General features: G+C 36.6%; 1 protein-coding gene across 4 annotated transcripts in view; it reads left to right on the plus strand.

Annotated features, from left to right (window-relative positions):
* The window catches only part of mapre2 (microtubule associated protein RP/EB family member 2), a 71,238-nt gene extending 52,730 nt beyond the window's left edge, over positions 1-18,508 (plus strand). For all 4 annotated transcript variants that reach the window (XM_033019693.1, XM_033019690.1, XM_033019694.1 and 1 more), the window contains exons 4-8: positions 7,699-7,906; positions 11,544-11,683; positions 14,840-14,992; positions 15,075-17,112; positions 17,163-18,508. In XM_033019693.1, coding sequence (XP_032875584.1) covers positions 7,699-7,906; positions 11,544-11,683; positions 14,840-14,992; positions 15,075-15,146 — 573 coding nt within the window. In that variant the 3' untranslated portion in view covers positions 15,147-17,112; positions 17,163-18,508. The remainder of the gene's footprint in view (positions 1-7,698; positions 7,907-11,543; positions 11,684-14,839; positions 14,993-15,074; positions 17,113-17,162) is intronic.
* Positions 18,509-19,033: the final 525 nt, after the last annotated feature.

Consider the following 19,033-nt stretch of genomic DNA (forward strand, 5'->3'; position numbering starts at 1 on the left):
CACTTTCCAATGTTTGTTGCTTAATCCTGTTCTCTTTATTATAAAATGCTTGAGCAGAAATTAATGTACCTCGAACATACGCTTTAAACGTTTCCCACATAAGAGAAGTAGGTGTGTCAGGGTTGTCATTTACCTCAAAAAATATTTGAATCTGTTTAATAATATATTCCTGGCATGATCTTTCGTTCAAAATTTGTGGGTTAAATCTCCAATATGCTTGTTTCTCGGACATTCCATTTAATTTAATCATGAATGTTACAGGTGCGTGATCTGAGATTATAATGTTCTGGTATTTTGAATTATAAATAAATGGGATAAACGTAGAGTCAACTAAAAAATAATCTATTCTTGAGTATGTTTTGTGTACTGGTGAGTAAAATGAATATTCCCGTCCAGTTGGGTTTTCTATTCTCCAGACATCCTTAATATTAGTGGTATTAATAAATGAATTTAGAAATACACTTGATTGAGATTTTACTTTTTTTTGCCTTGATGATCTATCTAAGTATGAATCTAATGTACAATTGAAGTCTCCTCCAATTATTAATTTATATTGTGTAAATTCAGGAATTTTATTAAATGTTTTATTAAAAAACTTGGGGTTATCAAAATTAGGCCCATAAACATTAAGAAGAATCACTTTTTCTCCATTTAACTCTCCAACTAATATAATATATCTACCATCAATATCCACTATTGTTGAAGAGTTCTTAAAAGGTATTCCTTTACGAATTAGTATTGCAACTCCTCTGGACTTATGGGAAAAGGAGGAATGATATGATTCAGCGATCCACTTAGCTTTAAGTCTATGTTGAGATTCCTTTTTAAGGTGTGTTTCTTGAAGAAATATTATATCTGTTTTGATTAAATTTAGATGTGCCAAAACTTTACCTCTCTTAATTGGTTCATTGATTCCCTTGACATTCCAACTACAAAATGTTATTCCCTGACCCCCTCTTGTCATATTAACATCTTGCATATTGTTTCTAAGGTGGTCTATAACCGAGCAGAAGGTACAACACATAGAACCTGACCCTGCTCCCGAACCTCAAATAGATGAATTTAAAATCATATACATCGCTCTTCCGAACACATCTCCTTGTATTAGTCTTATTTTTCCATTCAAACATTAAGTTATAAAAATATTTAAAGTGAAAAAAGTGATAGAGTTGGTTAGTATAGGGTGAAAGAAAAAGAACTACATCTACAATTAGTGTAGTTAGTGATAGCCACACTAACGTGGCTAGAATTCTAAAGACTTCCGTAGCCTTTTTAAGAAAAAAAAAATTTCCAGCTCCGTGCCCGAAGAAAAAAAAAAAGATTATTTCTAACATTCAAATAACTTCTTTGGGAGTAACAAACGTATTTACATACCCATACATACACACACACAATATACACATATATATGTTTAACGGTTTTTCTCTTTACTTTTCAATTTAAAATTAAATTTATAGATTTAGCGAAAAAATTAATATGATATGTAGAGAATAATAACGTGAATTTTTGCTGTTTTTGAACTTTTCTGCAGGGTTACGTGCTTATGTATGTGTATATATGTATATATGTATATGTATGTATGTATATGTATATGTATATGTATATGTGTATATATATATATACATATACATATACACATACATATACACATACACATACACATACACATACATATACACATACACATACATATACACACATACATAAGCACGTAACCCTGCAGAAAAGTTCAAAAACAGCAAAAATTCACGTTATTATTCTCTACATATCATTAATTTTTTCGCTAAATCTATAAATTTAATTTTAAATTGAAAAGTAAAGAGAAAAACCGTTAAACTTTATTAATGACGTAGGCTAATTTACCTCTTGCATATCTTCCTATATGATATAAGTATGTAATTCATTTCTACGTTAATCGAAGACTATTAATTATTAATCATTGTTATCAATCATATACAGTATTAAATTTTTATGAGAAATGTTAATGTTAATAATTTTAGTGGTAATATAGATATTTAATAAGTATTAGTTGTTACATATATAGTTAGATATGAATATACAGATAGTAATATTGATTAATAAACAAAAATACAAAGATCACGGTTTTATCCAATGTCCTCCGTCCATTTCGGTTTCCGAATGTCCTTAAAGCTCTTAAAAGAACTTTAAAGGTCCTTTTAGATCTGGTTTGACTCCCAAGGAGTAATGTAAATTCTTCAGTCTATGGTCATGTTACCGACTTCTTTGGCATATTCCAGTGCTTTTTCATGGTCTGTAAAAAAGTGCTCCTTGGACTTGTAGAAGACTCTTAGTCTTGCGGGATAAAACAAGCTGTATCTCAAATCAGGTACTTTCTTCAGTATTCTCTTTGTCTCAGTGAACAGCGCTCTTTTCTTGAAGACTTCTGCCGGATAATCTCGGTAAATACTGAATCTCACACCTTCAAAAAGGAGCTGTCCGCCTCGAACAATTTTCTTCATTATATCATCAAATTCATGATCCAATTGCACCTTTACGATAATTTGTCTTGGATGGGCATCATCTTGTGTACGACGTCGCTGCGCTCTATGAGCTCGACCGAGTGAAGGTTTGTGATCCAATTTTAAGGCTTTTTGTAATAGGTCTGCCACAAAATCCCGAGTGCCCATTTCCTTCTCACTTCCTTCTTTCACCCCTACAATTCTTAGATTCTTACGTCTTTGACGCCCCTCCAAATCAGTACAATTATCACTTAATTTGATCACCATATCGGAGAGGCGTTGGTTTTCAGTAAGGAGTCGACTTACAGTTTCCTCACTTGTCGTCGCCCATTTCTCAAGTTCGGTTATCGCTGTTCTATGTTGTTCAAGTACGTGATGAATGGGGTCCACCTCCGTTTTAACCTTCGTTTCCACCGAAACGAGCCTGGTTTCCAGCACTTCCATCTGATCCTTGATCTCTTCCTCCCTCGTCCTCTTCCAGATTTCCAGCATTTGTTGAACGGTAGAAAGCATTTCTGCTTTAAAATCTACCTTAAAAGAGTCAAGTTCCTCTTTAAACTTCTCTCCAAAGGTTTTCATTTCGGCAGCGAGAAAGGTTTTAAGATCCTCCATTTCAGACTTTTTCTGTTTCATTTTCTTCGGAGGGTCTTCCTGGGCCGTCGTTGTAACTGAGGCCGAGGCCTCTGTAGGGCCTTCCTCTTCCATCTGCGGTTTCCCTTTACCGGCTTTTTTTTGTGTCCCACGGGGGGGGGTACGTTGTAGCGCCATACCATAAAGTCGCGCGCCTGATGACGTCACGCAGGCAGCCGTTCAGATCGCGATCGCTGCAGGTAAGACCCGATTTTCTCCCGTTTTTAATTTCTTCGGGACGGAGCTAGTTGGCGCTAGACTCAAGCCTCCATAGCGCCACCGGAAGTGACTATTCCCGTTTCTAATGACATTTGAAATATTTCTGTCATAGCCTCTGCTATTTCTACACTAACTTCCCTCAATGGCCTAGGGAATATCCTGTCCGGACCTGGAGACTTATCCACTTTTATATTTTTCAAAAGTGTCAGTACTTCCTCTTCTTTGAATCTCATAGTTTCCATAGCTACTCTACTTGTTTCCCTTACCTCACATAATTCAATATCCTTCTTGGTGAATACCGAAGAAAAGAAATTGTTCAATATCTCCCCCATCTCTTTTGGCTCTGCAGATAGCTGTCCACTCTGACTCTCTAATGGACCAATTTTATCCCTTGTTATCCTTTTGCTATTAATATAGCTGTAGAAACCCTTTGGATTTACTTTCACCTTACTTGCCAAAGCAACCTCATATCTTTTAGCTTTTCTAATTTCTTTCTTAAGATTCTTTTTACATTCTTTATACTCCTCAACCACCTCATTTACTCCATGCTGCCTATAATTATTGTAGATCTCTCTTTTTCCGAACCAAGTGTCCAATTTCCCTTGAAAACCATGGCTCTTTCCAATTTTTACTATTTCCTTTCAACCGAACAGGGACATAAAGATTCTGTACTCTTAAAATTTCACCTTTAAATGACCTCCATTTCTCTTCCACATCTTTCCCATAAAACAAAATGTCCCAATTCACTCCTTTTAAATCCTTTCGCATCTCCTCAAAGTTAGCCTTTCTCCAATCAAAAATCTCAACCCTAGGTCCAGTTCTGACCCTCTCCATAATTATATTGAAACTAATGATATTGTGATCACTGGAACTGAACTGTTCCCCAACGCATACCTCTGCCACCTGACCTGTCTCATTTCCTAACAGGAGGTCCAGCACCGCCCCTTCTCTAGTAGGTACCTCTATGTATTGCTGCAAAAAACTATCCTGCACACATTTTACAAACTCCAAACCATCCAGCCCATTTACAGAATGTGTTTCCCAGTCTATGTGTGGAAAATTGAAATCTCCCACAATCACTATCTTGTGCTTACTACTAATATCTGCGACCTCCTTACATATTTGCTCTTCCAATTCTCGCTCCCCATTTGGCGGTCTATAATACACCCCTATAAGTGTTGCTACCCCTTTCCCATTTCTCAGTTCCACCCAAATAGCCTCCCTAGACGAGCCCTCTAATCTATCCTGCCAAAGCACTGCTGTAATATCTTCCCTGACGAGCAATGCAACACCTCCACCTCTTGCCCCTCCAATTCTATCACACCTGAAGCAACGAAATCCTGCAATATTTAGTTTCCAATCACAGCCCTCCTGCAACCATGTATCACTGATCGCCACAACATCATACTTCCAGGTGTCAATCCAGGCTCTAAATTCATCCACCTTTCTTACAATGCTCCTAGCATTAAAATATACACATTTAAGAAACCCACCCCCTCTTATTCTCTGTTTATTGTCTTTTTCTTCTTTCTCCCCTACATTTTGGGTCAGAGTGCTAACCTTCTCTGCCTCCTGCCTCACACACTGACTGCTAGCTTTCCCTATTTGAGTCCCTCCCCCCAACTGTTCTAGTTTAAAGTCTCCCCAGTAGCCTTTGAAAATCTCCCCGCCAGGATATTGGTCCCCCTCGAGTTCAAGTGCAACGCGTCCTTTCTGTACAGGTCGCACCTTCCCCAAAAGAGGTTCCAATGATCCAGACCTCCAAATAACTGGCACAGTGACTCAAACTACTAGTTCATGCCAAAACATCACCTACAGTTGCATTAGCTATCTCCTTGTCCTTTGATACGCCTCGCAAACTCTCCCGTGGAGCAGTCATTAAGTTAGGAAAGCTTCCCTTGTTTCCAAAAAATTATCAGAGAATTCTCAAGGTTGAAAAGTCAAAGCTTGCATGTTTTAGGGACTCTCTGTAATTTTGGTGCCCTCCTGCTCACTACCTACCTGTTTAATTATCATTATTATTCTTTTCCCCCATCGTAATAGTTTACTCCACATTCTGTCAATTGTGTTTAAACATAAGATGGAGAAGCAGTGGTATACATTTGACTCAGTTGACACTGCTATCGAAGCAAAAGAAAATCCCAGAGACTCGCGACCCACTGAAAGAATAAATCTTCCTCAGCCTTTTTAAAAGTGTAGTTCCTTATTCTGAAATATTGACCCCTTGTTATATATTCTCCTTGTAATATCTCCTTGTCAAACTCTTCGGAATCTGATCCAAGAATAGAAAATGCTAAAAGTACTCAACAGTCGGGTAGCACCTGAGGGAGAAACAAGAGTTAATATTTCTGGAATTTTGGCGTGAAAAAATAATTCAGTTTCTCTGTCCGCAGAGGCAGCCCGATCTGCTGATTGTCACAACATGTTTTGGTTTTTCTAGATTTCCAGTACCTGCAGTTATTTTGCTCTTCCCCTTGGATTATTTCATGGTTCAATAAATTAATCTTTCATTCTTCTGAGCTCCATTGAGCATTGGTCCAACCTATTCAATTTTCCAAGGAATCAACCTGGTGAATCTGTTCTGAACTGCTTTTAATACAAGTGTATCTCTCAAATATAAATGGAATGTGCATTGTGGTCCCCAAAATCCTGGATTTTTGTAATAGGATTTTCCTTATTCCATTTGCATTGAAGGAAAATGTGTAATATATGTAAAATGAATTTCACTATGCAGTTGCACAACTGACAAGTAAAGCAGCATTGAAATGTTATATTTAAGAAAGAACTGCAAATGCTGGAAAAATCGAAGGTAGACAAAAATGCTGGAGAAACTCAGCGGGTGAGGCAGCATCTATATCCTTCATTCCATAGATGCTGCCTCACCTGCTGAGTTTCTCCGCATTTTTGTCTACCATTAAAATGTTATAACTCCCTTCCAAATCACTTGCTATGCCTGTATCCTAATTTTGTCGTATATGAGAACACAGTTTGACAGTCCGGTGGCACATGTGTTCGAGCTGTTGCCTTCGTAGCTCCAGTGATCTGGGTTCAATCCTGACCTCTGCCATCTATGAGAAGCTTACATTGTTATTGCATAGGTTTCAGCTGGATGCTCCAGTCTCCTCCCACATCCCAAAGTGCAGGTTGGTAGGTGCAGTTTGGTTTATTGTCATGTGCACTAAGGTACAGTGAATAGCTTTTTTGTTGCATGCTATCAAGTCAGTGAAAAGACTATACATACGTGATTACAATCAAGCTGTCCACCGTGTACAGATGCAGGTTACAGCGTATAACATTTAGTGCAAGGTAAAGTCTAATTAAAGACTATTGCTCCTTGTGTGAGTGATGGTTGAATCTAGAAGCTGTGATGAGTATATGGGGTGAATAAAATTAGTATCAACAGGTATTCGATAGTTGGTGTGAACTTTGAGCCAAAATACGTTTTTTGGGCTCTGTGATTCCATAGTCTCTTTCAACAATAATTTGTTTGACTAATCAAATTCTTTTAAGGTGTTGGTTTGTAAACCCTTATGTCCAGGTCAAATGCCACTGGTTAATCATATTAATCTGCATAATTATCTTTTCTATAATAATTGTGCTTGTTGGCTTTCCCTTCCTCTTTTTTCCCTTTGGATTTTCTATTGTAATTGCCATGATTTTTAGTGTATTCTACAATAGACAGTAATAAAATATTTGTTCACTCATTACTAGTGCATAGTTTTTTCATTCCTCAGTCACATTGTCTAAGGAGCAATATTTCTCTCAACTACTCTCATCCTTTGTATATTGTGTATTGAAGTGTTTTTATTTCATGCCAGCCAACTCCCAAATCACATTCTTTAAGCGTGTGTTTTTAATTAATTCTTGTCGAGAAATACTGCTTAAATTTTTTGATTTTTTTTGTTCTTGAAACAGATGCAGACGAATGTAAACTAGAAGAACCTTTGGATGAAGATATTGTATTATTTTATTAAATCCCATCGCACGCAACGGGCACATCCATATTGATGTTGCTTACCAGATGTGTGAGGGGCAATAAATTTCAGTTTCATTAATAATCCCACAATGTGGGAGTGGTTTGTTCCATCTCCCTAGTATGAAGTGGTTCCGTTTTTAAAGTAAACCAGGTAATAAACTGTATATTTGTCAGTAAATAAATTGCCTGGTATAAGCTTGTGTTCTATTATTCCAATTGTGAATATATTATGGCAAATATTTTCTGAATCTGTTTCGTATACTCGCATTCTTTAATTTTTTTAAATCTTCTTGAGGTATTTTGACAGGATGTATTAATGTGCCTTTATCCCTTTCTGAATGTTTCAACAATTTTAATATCATAGAATAAAATTATTCATTTATTTTTATTCAGGTTATTCCAGTAGAACGATTGGTTAAAGGTCGCTTTCAGGATAACTTGGAATTCATCCAGTGGTTCAAGAAGTTCTTTGATGCAAATTATGATGGTAAAGAGTACGATCCAGTGCTTGCTCGACAAGGTCAAGATGCTACTCCTCCACCCAATCATGGTGAACAAATTTTTAATTTGCCAAAGAAAACAGCAAGCTCACCAAGTGCAGGTAATAGTATTACATGTTTGGTCATGCTTTGTCATGAGCATACCCATATGCTGTCAATTCTGCACATCTTGGCATTCTGAGTATCTTATTTATAGCATTGTCTAATATTAGTCTAAAGTAGGGTTCCAACATGAAACGCCGTTCATCCATTCTCTCCATTGATGTTGTGTGAGCTGTTGAGTTCCTCCAACACTTTGTTTATGGTTATAGTTAATCTTTTTCATCCTTTTCCTATTTGGAGACTTTGTGTTTGTAATACTGCAGGTCACATTTAATATGCCATAAGGTCATGTGGTAGGAGCATAATTGGGCTATTCGGCCCATCAAGTCTATTCCGCCATTCAATCATGGCTAATTTATCTCTCCCTACTAACCTCATTCACCTGCCTTCTCCCCATAACCCTCGACACCCATACTAACATAGAATCTATCTATCTCTGCCTTAAAAATATTAATTGACATGGTTTCCACAACCTTATGTGGCAAAGAACACAGATACACCACCCTCTGGCTAAATAAATTCCTCATCTCCTTCCTAAAGGAACATCCTTTAATTCTGAGGCTATGACCTCTGGTCCTAGACTCACCCACCAGTGGAAACATTCTCTCCACGTCCACTCTGTCCAAGCCTTTCACTATTTGGTAAGTTTCAATAAGGTTTCCCCCCCCCCCCTCAATCTTCTAAACTCCAGCAAGTACAGACCCAATGCCACCAAATGCTCATCATTTGTTAACCCGCTCATTCCTGGGATCATTATTGTAAACCTCCTCTGGAGCCTCTCCAGAGCCAGCACATCTTTCCTGAGATGTGGTGACCAAAATTGCTCACAATACTCCAAATGCGGCCTGGGTCGTGCCTAATAGAACTTCGGCATTACATCCGTTTTTGTATGCTAGCCCCCTTGAAATAAATGTGTTGCGTTTGCCTTCCTCACTAACGGTTCAATTTGCAAATCAACTTTTTGGGATTTCTGGATTCTTCCCCCATTTTGAAAATAGTCTACGCCTTTATTCCTACCAAACTGCATGACTCCACACTTTACTACACTGTATTCCATCTGCTATATGCCATATGTCTTCATACTAGATGCATCCAGATCATCAACTTTATGTTAGGTCTGTTACGTTATCTGCAACAAAGAATCTAATTGCACAGAAGTATGAGATGTAGACACTTTTTGCTACCACAAGCACTGTTCCTTTACTCCCTAGTGTCTTAACATTTAGATGAATAAAATTTCCTACAATTCAATGTTCCCAAAACTCGCGTTAATTGTTTGATTTAGCATCCCTCCAGCACCATTCCATCAACTTCCTTGACTCGCTCTTTGTTGTGAGCCCAGTGGTTTATTACCTTGTTAATCCCATTAACCATGAACTGTATTTTATATACGGTTTCAGAAAGAATTTAAGTCCATAATGATATTCCCATTATTACTTCCCCTGGCAGTCAACATCAAGCATTGCTGAAATAATTATGTCAAGCTGGCAGGTTGATTTGTCATTTGCCTCTTCTTTCTTGTCATTCCTTACTTTTCAGTTTAAAACTAAAATAATCACTATTCTGTGTCATTAGATATTAGCATGTTCATTCACTGTCATTAATATGCATAGCTGACATTTTTGTTAGTTATTACAAGACTGAAGATTTGTTGGTTTGTTAGAAACAGCTTTTCATCATTGAAATTAGATATGGAATATCCCAGGCAACAGGTACAATAAATTCTTGGGGTAGATCAATCTGTAAACAATTCTGATCTTTGGTAATGAATAATTAGTTCATGTCAAAATCTGGAAATATTTTTCTGAACTTTAGAACAGCAAGAAGCAACTAGATGGTTCTCAATTTGCTGAGTCTTCAAATCCAGGGATACATCTCAAGCAGAAAAGCAATGAATTTCCACATATTTTGGCATGTACCCAATGGAGATAATTAATAGTTGAAATAGACGTGATAAAAGTAGTAAATAGTCAAGAGTAATGTTGTGGCATTTATCTTCCTCTAGACCTGCACCTGTCCTTAGTTCATCTGTTGACAGAACGTGGATTAATCCTCGTGCTCTTTAAAATTTATGTACAGTTTATATGCTCCTTCACTCTGGAGACTCGCTTTTTATATACTTGGTTGTAGAATAAGTAATAAATCTTTAATATTTTTACTTGTCCTCAATTCAACTAAAGATTTTACTTCGGATCACTTTTTCTTCTCTACTCTGATCATTGGTCTCAGACTAGCATTTTACTTTCCCATAACTTCAAACAATGACAATTTTAAGTTGTTTTGTATGCATTGTTACCTGTAAAACAATTGTGGGTTTACGCCATAATTTTAGTGGTTCTTCATTTTGAATGAAGCCTTCATGTATATTTTGAATGGATGCCTTATCTGTGGAATTATTTGAAGGGAATATGTATCCTTAAGATTTACTGATTCCATAATTTAACGTAATCTGGGATTAAAGAAATAGTATGTATTTAAGGAATTCCATTTACCATTAAATATAATCTGCTCTGTGAAACCATCACCTAAACACTCTGGACTGATCTTGATTTTTGTTTTCCCCCAAGTGGAATTTTTAACAACTGAGAAAATTTGATTATTAATTTAGATCTTAGCCACACATTGTTAAAAACACCAGGAATAACAATGTAAGAATTTGTTCCTTTATCTTTCTACCCACACTGAATAACTTTTTAAACAGTACATTATGAAAGGAATAATATTGATTCAAATGTATTTTTCTATTTTTAATGATAAGTTGCACTGTCCCACTAAATTATATTTGGAATTTTTCATTCAAAGGATGCAAAGGATACAAAGGACATTTATTATCACATACACCAATTGGTGTAGTGAAATTTGCCTTGCCATTGCAGCACACAAATAAAGATAAGACATAACATCAAATAATTTAACAGTAAACATAAAAACATCCCCCCACAATGGTTCCCACTGTGGGGGAAGGCAGCAAAAGTCCAGTCCCGTCCCCTGTTCACCCATAGTCGGGCCTATTGAGGCCTCTGCAGTCGCCGCTACGGCAGCCCGATGCTTCAGGCCCTCTCGCCGGATGAAGAAGCTCTGGCGTCGGGTGAACACTCCTCAGGGGCTTGGAATGTCTGGAGCCGCCGCCTCCTCCCCAGAGACTGCGGCTCCCGAAGTCCACGGGCCGCGCTGGTCAGAGCTCCGACATTGGTGACCTCGTCGTGAGATCCCAGGCTCTCTGAGGTGTTCAAAACTCAGCACCACCCGCGGCTGAAAGCTCCGCAGACCGCAGCTCAGCGGTGTTCAGTTACATTCTTGTAACTGAAAGCTTTCTCACATGAATAGGCAATATTGGAGCACTTTCCATGCAAGGTTTTGTGATTTAAAAAAAAAAAAAAAAAATGTTGCTTGGGATAAAAAATAATTATCCATGGGATATCAAAAACTGCAACTTGATCTTGCCAATTATATTTGGTTTCTCAATGTGAAACATAACTCAAAATTTAGTTTACCATCAAGTTAATTGAGAGCTGAAATACTTGGTTTGCATTACAGGTTTTATAGATCATACAAACCTATATGAAAGTGTGACTTGTGTCAGAATTTACAGTAAATAAAGTTGTTCAGGTGGTTCAATTTGTGCCCAAATGGTAGGTGCTGCTGCTCCAAAAAGCACTCCATCTCCTAAATCAGCGTCAACACCATCTAGGCCAACTTCAGCTCAAGCTAGAAAGGCACCAGGAGCAAAAAGTGGTGGTGATGCAGAATCACATATTGCACAATTGAATGAGCAGGTATGTGGTAGTAAGTCTAAACTTTCCAGTAATTATAATATATTCACAATTGATAAATATAATCATAGGTGTAGTTGAAGTGGAATCCAGATGAGCACATACTTAGGCAACATTTTTCTTGAATATATACATATTTACCCCTCTATCTTCTGCATCATAAGACCCATTTTCAGGTTCATCATTGAGGGCTCTGCTACTGCCATTCATAGATCATAGAATTTGTCACTATGCAAGCAAGTTTGGGGTTGAACATTATTGTCTACTGTCACCGCACCACTATTCTTCGCTTCTGAGAAGCAGAATTAGTTTTAGTATAATACAAAATGGGGTCAAGGCACAACACATTTATGGCTGTGTTGTGCACATACTGCAGTTGATGCATGAATTGGGACATTCAATACTGTCACATTGATAAATGTTTGAGTTTAGAAAATAAAGATTGGTTCTTTAATGCTTTTGAGTTTAACAACAAAACATTATTCACCGTAGATCCATTTAGATTTTTGTAAATATTTGTAAAGAGATAAATATTTATATTTGAAACTAATATAACGCTTTATATTTGTTCCTTGCTAGTATTGTTAACAGACAGTACCCTCCATAATGTTTGGGACAAAGACCCGTTATTTATTTGCCTCTGTACTCCACAATTTGTGATTTGTAATAGAAAAAAAATCACATGTGCTTAAAGCATTGTCAGATTTTATTAAAGGGTATTTTTATACATTTTGGTTTCGCCATGTAGAAATTACAGCTGTGTTTATACATTGTCCCCCCCCCCCCCCTCCATTTCAGGGCACCATAATGTTTGAGACACATGGCTTCACAGATGTTTGTAATTGCTCAGGTGTGTTTAAATGCCTTCTTTAGCAGGTATAAGAGAGCTCTCAGCAGCTAGTCTTTCTTCCAGTCTTTCCATCACCTTTGGAAACTTTTATTACTGTTTATCAACATGAGGAACAAAGTTGTGCTAATGAAAGTCAAAGAAGCCATTATGAGACTGAGAAACAAGAATAAAACTCTCAGAAACATCAGCCAAACCTTAGGTTTACCCAAATTTTTTTTTTGGAACATCATTAAGAAGAAAGAGCGCACTGGTGAGCTTACTAATCGCAAAGGGACTGGCAGGCCAAGGAAGACCTCCACAGCTGATGACGGAAGATTTCTCTCTACAATGAAGAAAAATCCCCAAATACTTGTCCGACAGATCAGAAACACTCTTCAGGAGTCAGGTGTGGATTTGTCAATGACCACTGTCCGCAGAAGACTTCATGAACAGAAATGCAGAGGATACACTGCAAGATGCAAACCACTGGTTAGCTGCAAAAATAGGATGGACGGGTTACAGTTTGCCAAGAAGTACTTAAAAGAGCAATCACAGTTCTGGAAAAAGGTCTTGTGGACAGATGAGACTAAAATTAACTTTTATCAGAGTGATGGCAAGAGCAAAGTATGGAGGAGAGAAGGAATTGCCAAACATCCAAAGCATACCACCTCATCTGTGAAACACGGTGATGGGGGTGTCTTGGATTTGACTATTAGCTCTTTCATCATGGCCTGGGCATGTATGGCTGCTGAAGGTACTGGCTCACTTATCTTCATAGATGATACAAATGCTGGTGGTAGTAGCATAATTAATTCTTAGGCACATCATATCTGCTCAGATTCAAATAAATGCCTCAAACCCAATGGCCGGCGGTTCATTCTACAGCAACAATTATCCCAAACATATTGCTAAAGCAACAAAGGAGTTTTTCAAAGCTACAAAATGGTCAATTCTTGAGTGGCCAAGTCAATCACCCGATCTGAACCCAATTGAGCATGCCTTTTATATGCTGAAGAGAAAACTGAAGGGGACTAGCCCCCAAAACAAGCATAAGCTAAATGATGGCTGCAATACAGGCCTGGCAGAGCATCGTCAGAGAAGACACCCAGTAACTGGTGATGTCCATGAATCGCAGACTTCAAGCAGTCATTGCATGCAAAGGATATGCAACAAAATACTAAACATGACTAATTTCATTTACATGACATTGCTGTGTCCCAAATATTATGGTGCCCTGAAATGGGGGGGACTATGTATAAACAGTACTGTAATTTCTGCATGCTGAAACTAAAATATATAAAAATGGCCTTTATTAAAATTTGACAATGTGCACTTTAACCACATGTAATTCTTTTTATTACAAATCTCAAATTGTGGAGTACAGAGGCAAATAAATAAATGATGTGTACTTGTCCCAAACATTATGGAGGGCACTGTATGACTTTCAAACAATATACTTACCAGCTATCCTGAATAAAGTGAGAACTTTCACAAAACTATTTCCCCATCACTATTGGACCATTGATAGGAAGGATCCAAACATAATTGAAAGTTCATTAAACGGCTGCTGTAAGTTTAATGACTGGAAGGTATATGCATGTCTGGCAAAAGTATGTTTTTTGGATATTATCACATTCCAGACATTTAGAGAAGAAAAAAACATTGGTGTCAGATGCCAAGCACATCTTACCACTTGTTACATGTTTTAAAATCTGTGATCAATTAAAAAAAATTATTTCATTCACGTTCATTGACAGCAGAGAAACATGGTGGAAGATGATTTATGCAGTTTAGTGAAGCTTTTCAGTGGCCAAAATATTGTTATGCAGAACACATTTTCCTATTAGAAAATAGAATGTAACAATTTATTTTTTAATGTGGGTTTTGCACCATAACATTATCTTTGCCCTAAGGCTCTTCCCCGTAATCAGAGTTAAAACAGAACTAAGCAGAGCTATTAATAATGGGTTGTGACAACACAATGTGTAACCATCCGATCCTTGAGTGAAGCTCGAGTTGTGTTTTTAAGCTCAATATAATGTACATTCTCATTGGTATGGACTTCATGAACTGGCTCCTGTGAAACAATTCTGTGTGGGAGACATGTTTGTAATTTTTTTTTAATGAATTCTCTTGGTAATGAATAACAACCTCCATTCACCAAATTATTGGAAATGATCTGGAATAGTTTATTTAATCTCAATACAGTATTGTACTGAAACTGAAAATTCGAAGTTTTTTGTCCTGCAAATGGAAAAACATTCCTGTGATTGTTGTATGAACTGGTATATTTGCTTAATTTAATTGTATTTTTTTTCACCTGCTCACAGGTGAGTTCATTAAAACTCGCACTTGAAGGAGTTGAAAAGGAAAGGGACTTCTACTTTGGGAAACTGAGAGAAATTGAACTCATATGCCAAGAACATGGACAGGAGAATATTGAACTTGTTCAACGACTCATGGATGTGCTCTATGCTACTGATGTATGTAGAATTTTACTATTTATTTGGAAAAAATATACATAGCTAAATATCGTACTTATATGTATTTATTTCTAAAACGCAGGAGGGAATTGCAGGGCCAGATGATGGTCAGGTGCAGGCTGAAGAACTGACTCAGGAACCAGAAGAATATTGATAGCGCAAGCATCTATTTCTGAATGAAGAGCACACTGAGGACTTCTTGGAATGAATTACTTCAGTTTGAACATAAGCGTTTTATCCTGCATACTCTGCATCAGCAAAGTACTGTATTCCTTCCCCATTATCTTACCATCATGCAGTTGCAGCAATTGCCTTTGCATAGGAGATTATGGTAATTTTGGGACTAAATTAACACTTTGCATTATGGCTATGTTTAGGCAAAAATACGGTTTGACAACATTAATGATTTAAACTATAATATCCACTGAAGTTTTATGAAGTAGTTTCATTGATACAAAATGCAGTATTACAAATCCGTATACATCATGTATATTTCTGAAAATTACATGGAGAAACTGGTCACACAGATATTTCTACACAATACATAGGTAATCACAGCCTATTTATAAGAACACATCATTGACGTAATGGGTACTTAAATCTGTAAAGTCTTATTAAGCTGTAACTTGTTATGAAAAATATCCACAATTTTGTTGCATGATAGAGTAGATTTGTTTTCAAGACGTGAATTTCAGTTACTTTATCTTTATGTTTATATTTATGGTCTTTGTATAAAAGTCGACATAAGAGACCTGTTACTGCAGTGATGCATATAAACCTACATTCACCAGGAGCTCGGCTAAATAACAATATACTGATGGTTTTATGGTTGTAACACTTAGACGGCAAAAGAAATTAGAATAATAGTATGTGCATGCAATTTGGATACAATCTGGTTGCTGCATCAATGGTAAAAAGACCTGAATTTGAATGATAGTCTTGACTGGTAGCAACATATCAGCTTACCTTTGATGAGATTTGCTAGACTGGGACCAGTTATTTGCTAGAGAGAGAAAATTTGTGAGGAGTGATTCTTTCTGCACTTATTAGATTTGACTGTATATCAGCTGAGGATTAATGTTCAGAAATTCTATGATGGTTGATGTGAAACTCATTGATTGCAGAGGAAATGTGGAAGGTCATTTTATAAAACATGGTGCCTGGAAATAGAAATAACACTTGGCATGTATTACTAGTGTAGACAGGGAAATCAACTGGTCTTAGCAAAATTGTTAAATATGTACATATTGTACACCTGTTTTGTTGAAATTTAATGCATCAGTTACATATAACAAAATGTGTGTTTTCATCATGAGTTTATTGTTTTTTTATTCTGTTGTTATTTTTTTGGCTTCCAAAACGGAATTTTGATGGGTTTGTAAAAAGGAACTTTTGACATATGAAATGTATAGAAATATAATTTACTCTGCTACTGGTTTACCTGTTTCAGTTGCAGATTTGGAAATGAACATCAAATTGGGAGCGGAAGTAGACCATTGGCTCCTAAAGCCTGCTCTGTAATTTCATTAGATCATGGTTTACTTAATTGTAATCATAACTCCCACATTTTTCCAGTCACTGTTCAGCCCGAGCTTTTCAAGTATCTAGCTACCTCTGTCTGAAAAATGTTCATAGATTAATTCTATTGCTTTTTGGAAAAGAGTTCCAAAACCTCAATTGTTAGAAAGGAAATTGCCTCATTTGTTTTAAATTAGGTAACCCTCTTTCCCCACATTTTATTTTTAGTGTGATTTACAGTGATGTGCAGTTCTAGATTCTTCCTCAACAGCATACATCCTTTTCACATCCAACCCTATTAACATCCCTCAGTATATTTTACTCTTCAACCAAGTTGTCTTTTAATCGTTTAAGCTCCAGTGGGTAAAAATCCAACATTCCCTCCAAACACAACCTGCCCATTACAGGTATTTGTCAGATCAATCGTTTGTGAACTGCCTTGAATGTATTGAACTGCTTACAACATATTTACATAAATAAGATCAATACTGTACACTATATGTGGTTTGACTTGTCCTCTAACTGGTATACCCCAGCTATAAACACATTAATAGCATATGAGCTTTTTGCAAGTAATGCAGGAGGACATCTCTGTATCTTAGGTACACAAAATTGCTGGAGGAACTCAGCGGGTGCAGCAGCATCTATGGAGCGATATTTTTGTTTTTCTGGGAAAAGGGGGCAAATTATCATTTCCTGCATTACATTCTTTGATCACTAAGTTAACCTAACAAATCCGTTCATGGTCTCCCATTGTCCGTTTAAAAAAAACAAAAAAAAACTTGTTTCTACCTATCTTTGTGTCATCACAATATTTAGAAACCGTACCTTTTTACTATTTTCATCCAAGTCGGTTCTAAAAGGTGTAAAACAATGACGTCCCAGCAGCAACTCTTTGGCACACCACTCATTGCACCTTCAAGCTAATATTTTGGTGCTTTGGCTTTTATACTTGGAGAAAAATTATAGTTGGCCCGTTGTCTCATTGCAGAAAAAGATAACTAATCTGCATTATTGCTTTAAAATCTCTTAACTGTTTGTGTAGCAAGTTTCATGTTTCCATTTTCCTTTGTGTGCAGAATTATCACTTGACAGCGCACCCCAAAAGGTGTTCAGGATTTTCCTGCCATAGAATGTTTATACTTCCCTAACAATTCCTTTTAGTTATCCTAAATATCTCTAAATCATTTAATCGTTGATACTCAAAGGAATGGAAGCCTAATTAAAGTTTTCTGCACTTGGTATTTGGGTAAATCTACACTAGTTTTTTACCAACCACCAAAGCCAATATATCCACTTCATGGTGCAATAACCAGAAATGAATACAACACTGAATTAATTCCATCTGGAAATTTCATATAATGAATTAAACTTCCACTATTTTGAAAAGCGGTCCCATTGTAAAAAAAAATAAAGCTTAGTATTCGATTCGACTTTCCCTTTAAATTTTAGTGATTTCTGTACTTCTCTCTCATGAACACTCTTCTCTTCAATATTCTCTTCTGATCCCTCTCATCCACTGCTCCACAGCTCTTTGCTTTTTATCAGTTCAAAAGAAAAAATGAACTCGACATTCATAGATCCAAAAACGTTGACAGATTGAATTACTTCAAATTCAGTTTTTGTACTCAATGTTTTTCTACAGCTTTTTGCTCTTACATCTAACTTTCTATCATGAGCAAATTCAGACAGTCTGCTCTGTTCAACAATATTAGTTGTATATATTAATAGCTGTAGACCCATTTTAGATTTCTTAAAGATATTAAAGGTCACATTCTGATAATAGAAGAATGTACATATTATTCCTTTTGGCTTGTACTTCTAATCAACACCATCTGTCCTGATGTTAATGAGCTTATTTCTGATTTTTTATTTTATTATATTTGTCTTCATTTGGATCCTTGTGAATGGCCGCCTTGAAATATTCATTGAAATAAGTGTATAAACAGTTCCTTTTTAAATTAGTAATACATTCAAATAAAATTCATATAAGATTTGTCAGACAGTGCTTATTTTTTCTCTTGTCCAAACAGACAAGAGAAGTTGTTTCAAGGTACATTTCTCGGCACGTGTTCCTTGCTTAATTTGTATGTTTTTCTCCACTATATAGAATTATTATTATTATTTTTAATTATCCTTGTTTGATGTCCATGCAGTCTTGGATGAATAATTTTGTGAACGTATTTAAATCTTTAGACTATTTTTCTGCAAGTGGATGGGTAGGACAAGTTTGGTGGGATGTGGGCAGGTGGGACTAGTGTAGGTGGGACATGTTGGCCGATGTGGGCAAGATGGGCCGAAGGACCTGTTTCCACATTGTTTCACTCTGTGACTCTATTGGAGGAGGAGAGAAATAATTGATCATAGCGACAATTGGACCTGGTTGCTAAGTTGTCAGAAAAATTGAATTTGAGGTAGTTCACATACTAACTTGGAGCTCAGATTTTGTTTTGAACCAAATCTTTGTAGCCTTTTTGCTATCTGAGGTGAATGATATCTAATTTTGTTAGTGTATTTATCTTT

Source organism: Amblyraja radiata, chromosome 4 (assembly GCF_010909765.2).
Source record: "Amblyraja radiata isolate CabotCenter1 chromosome 4, sAmbRad1.1.pri, whole genome shotgun sequence".
Classification (NCBI taxonomy): Eukaryota; Metazoa; Chordata; class Chondrichthyes; order Rajiformes; family Rajidae; genus Amblyraja; species Amblyraja radiata.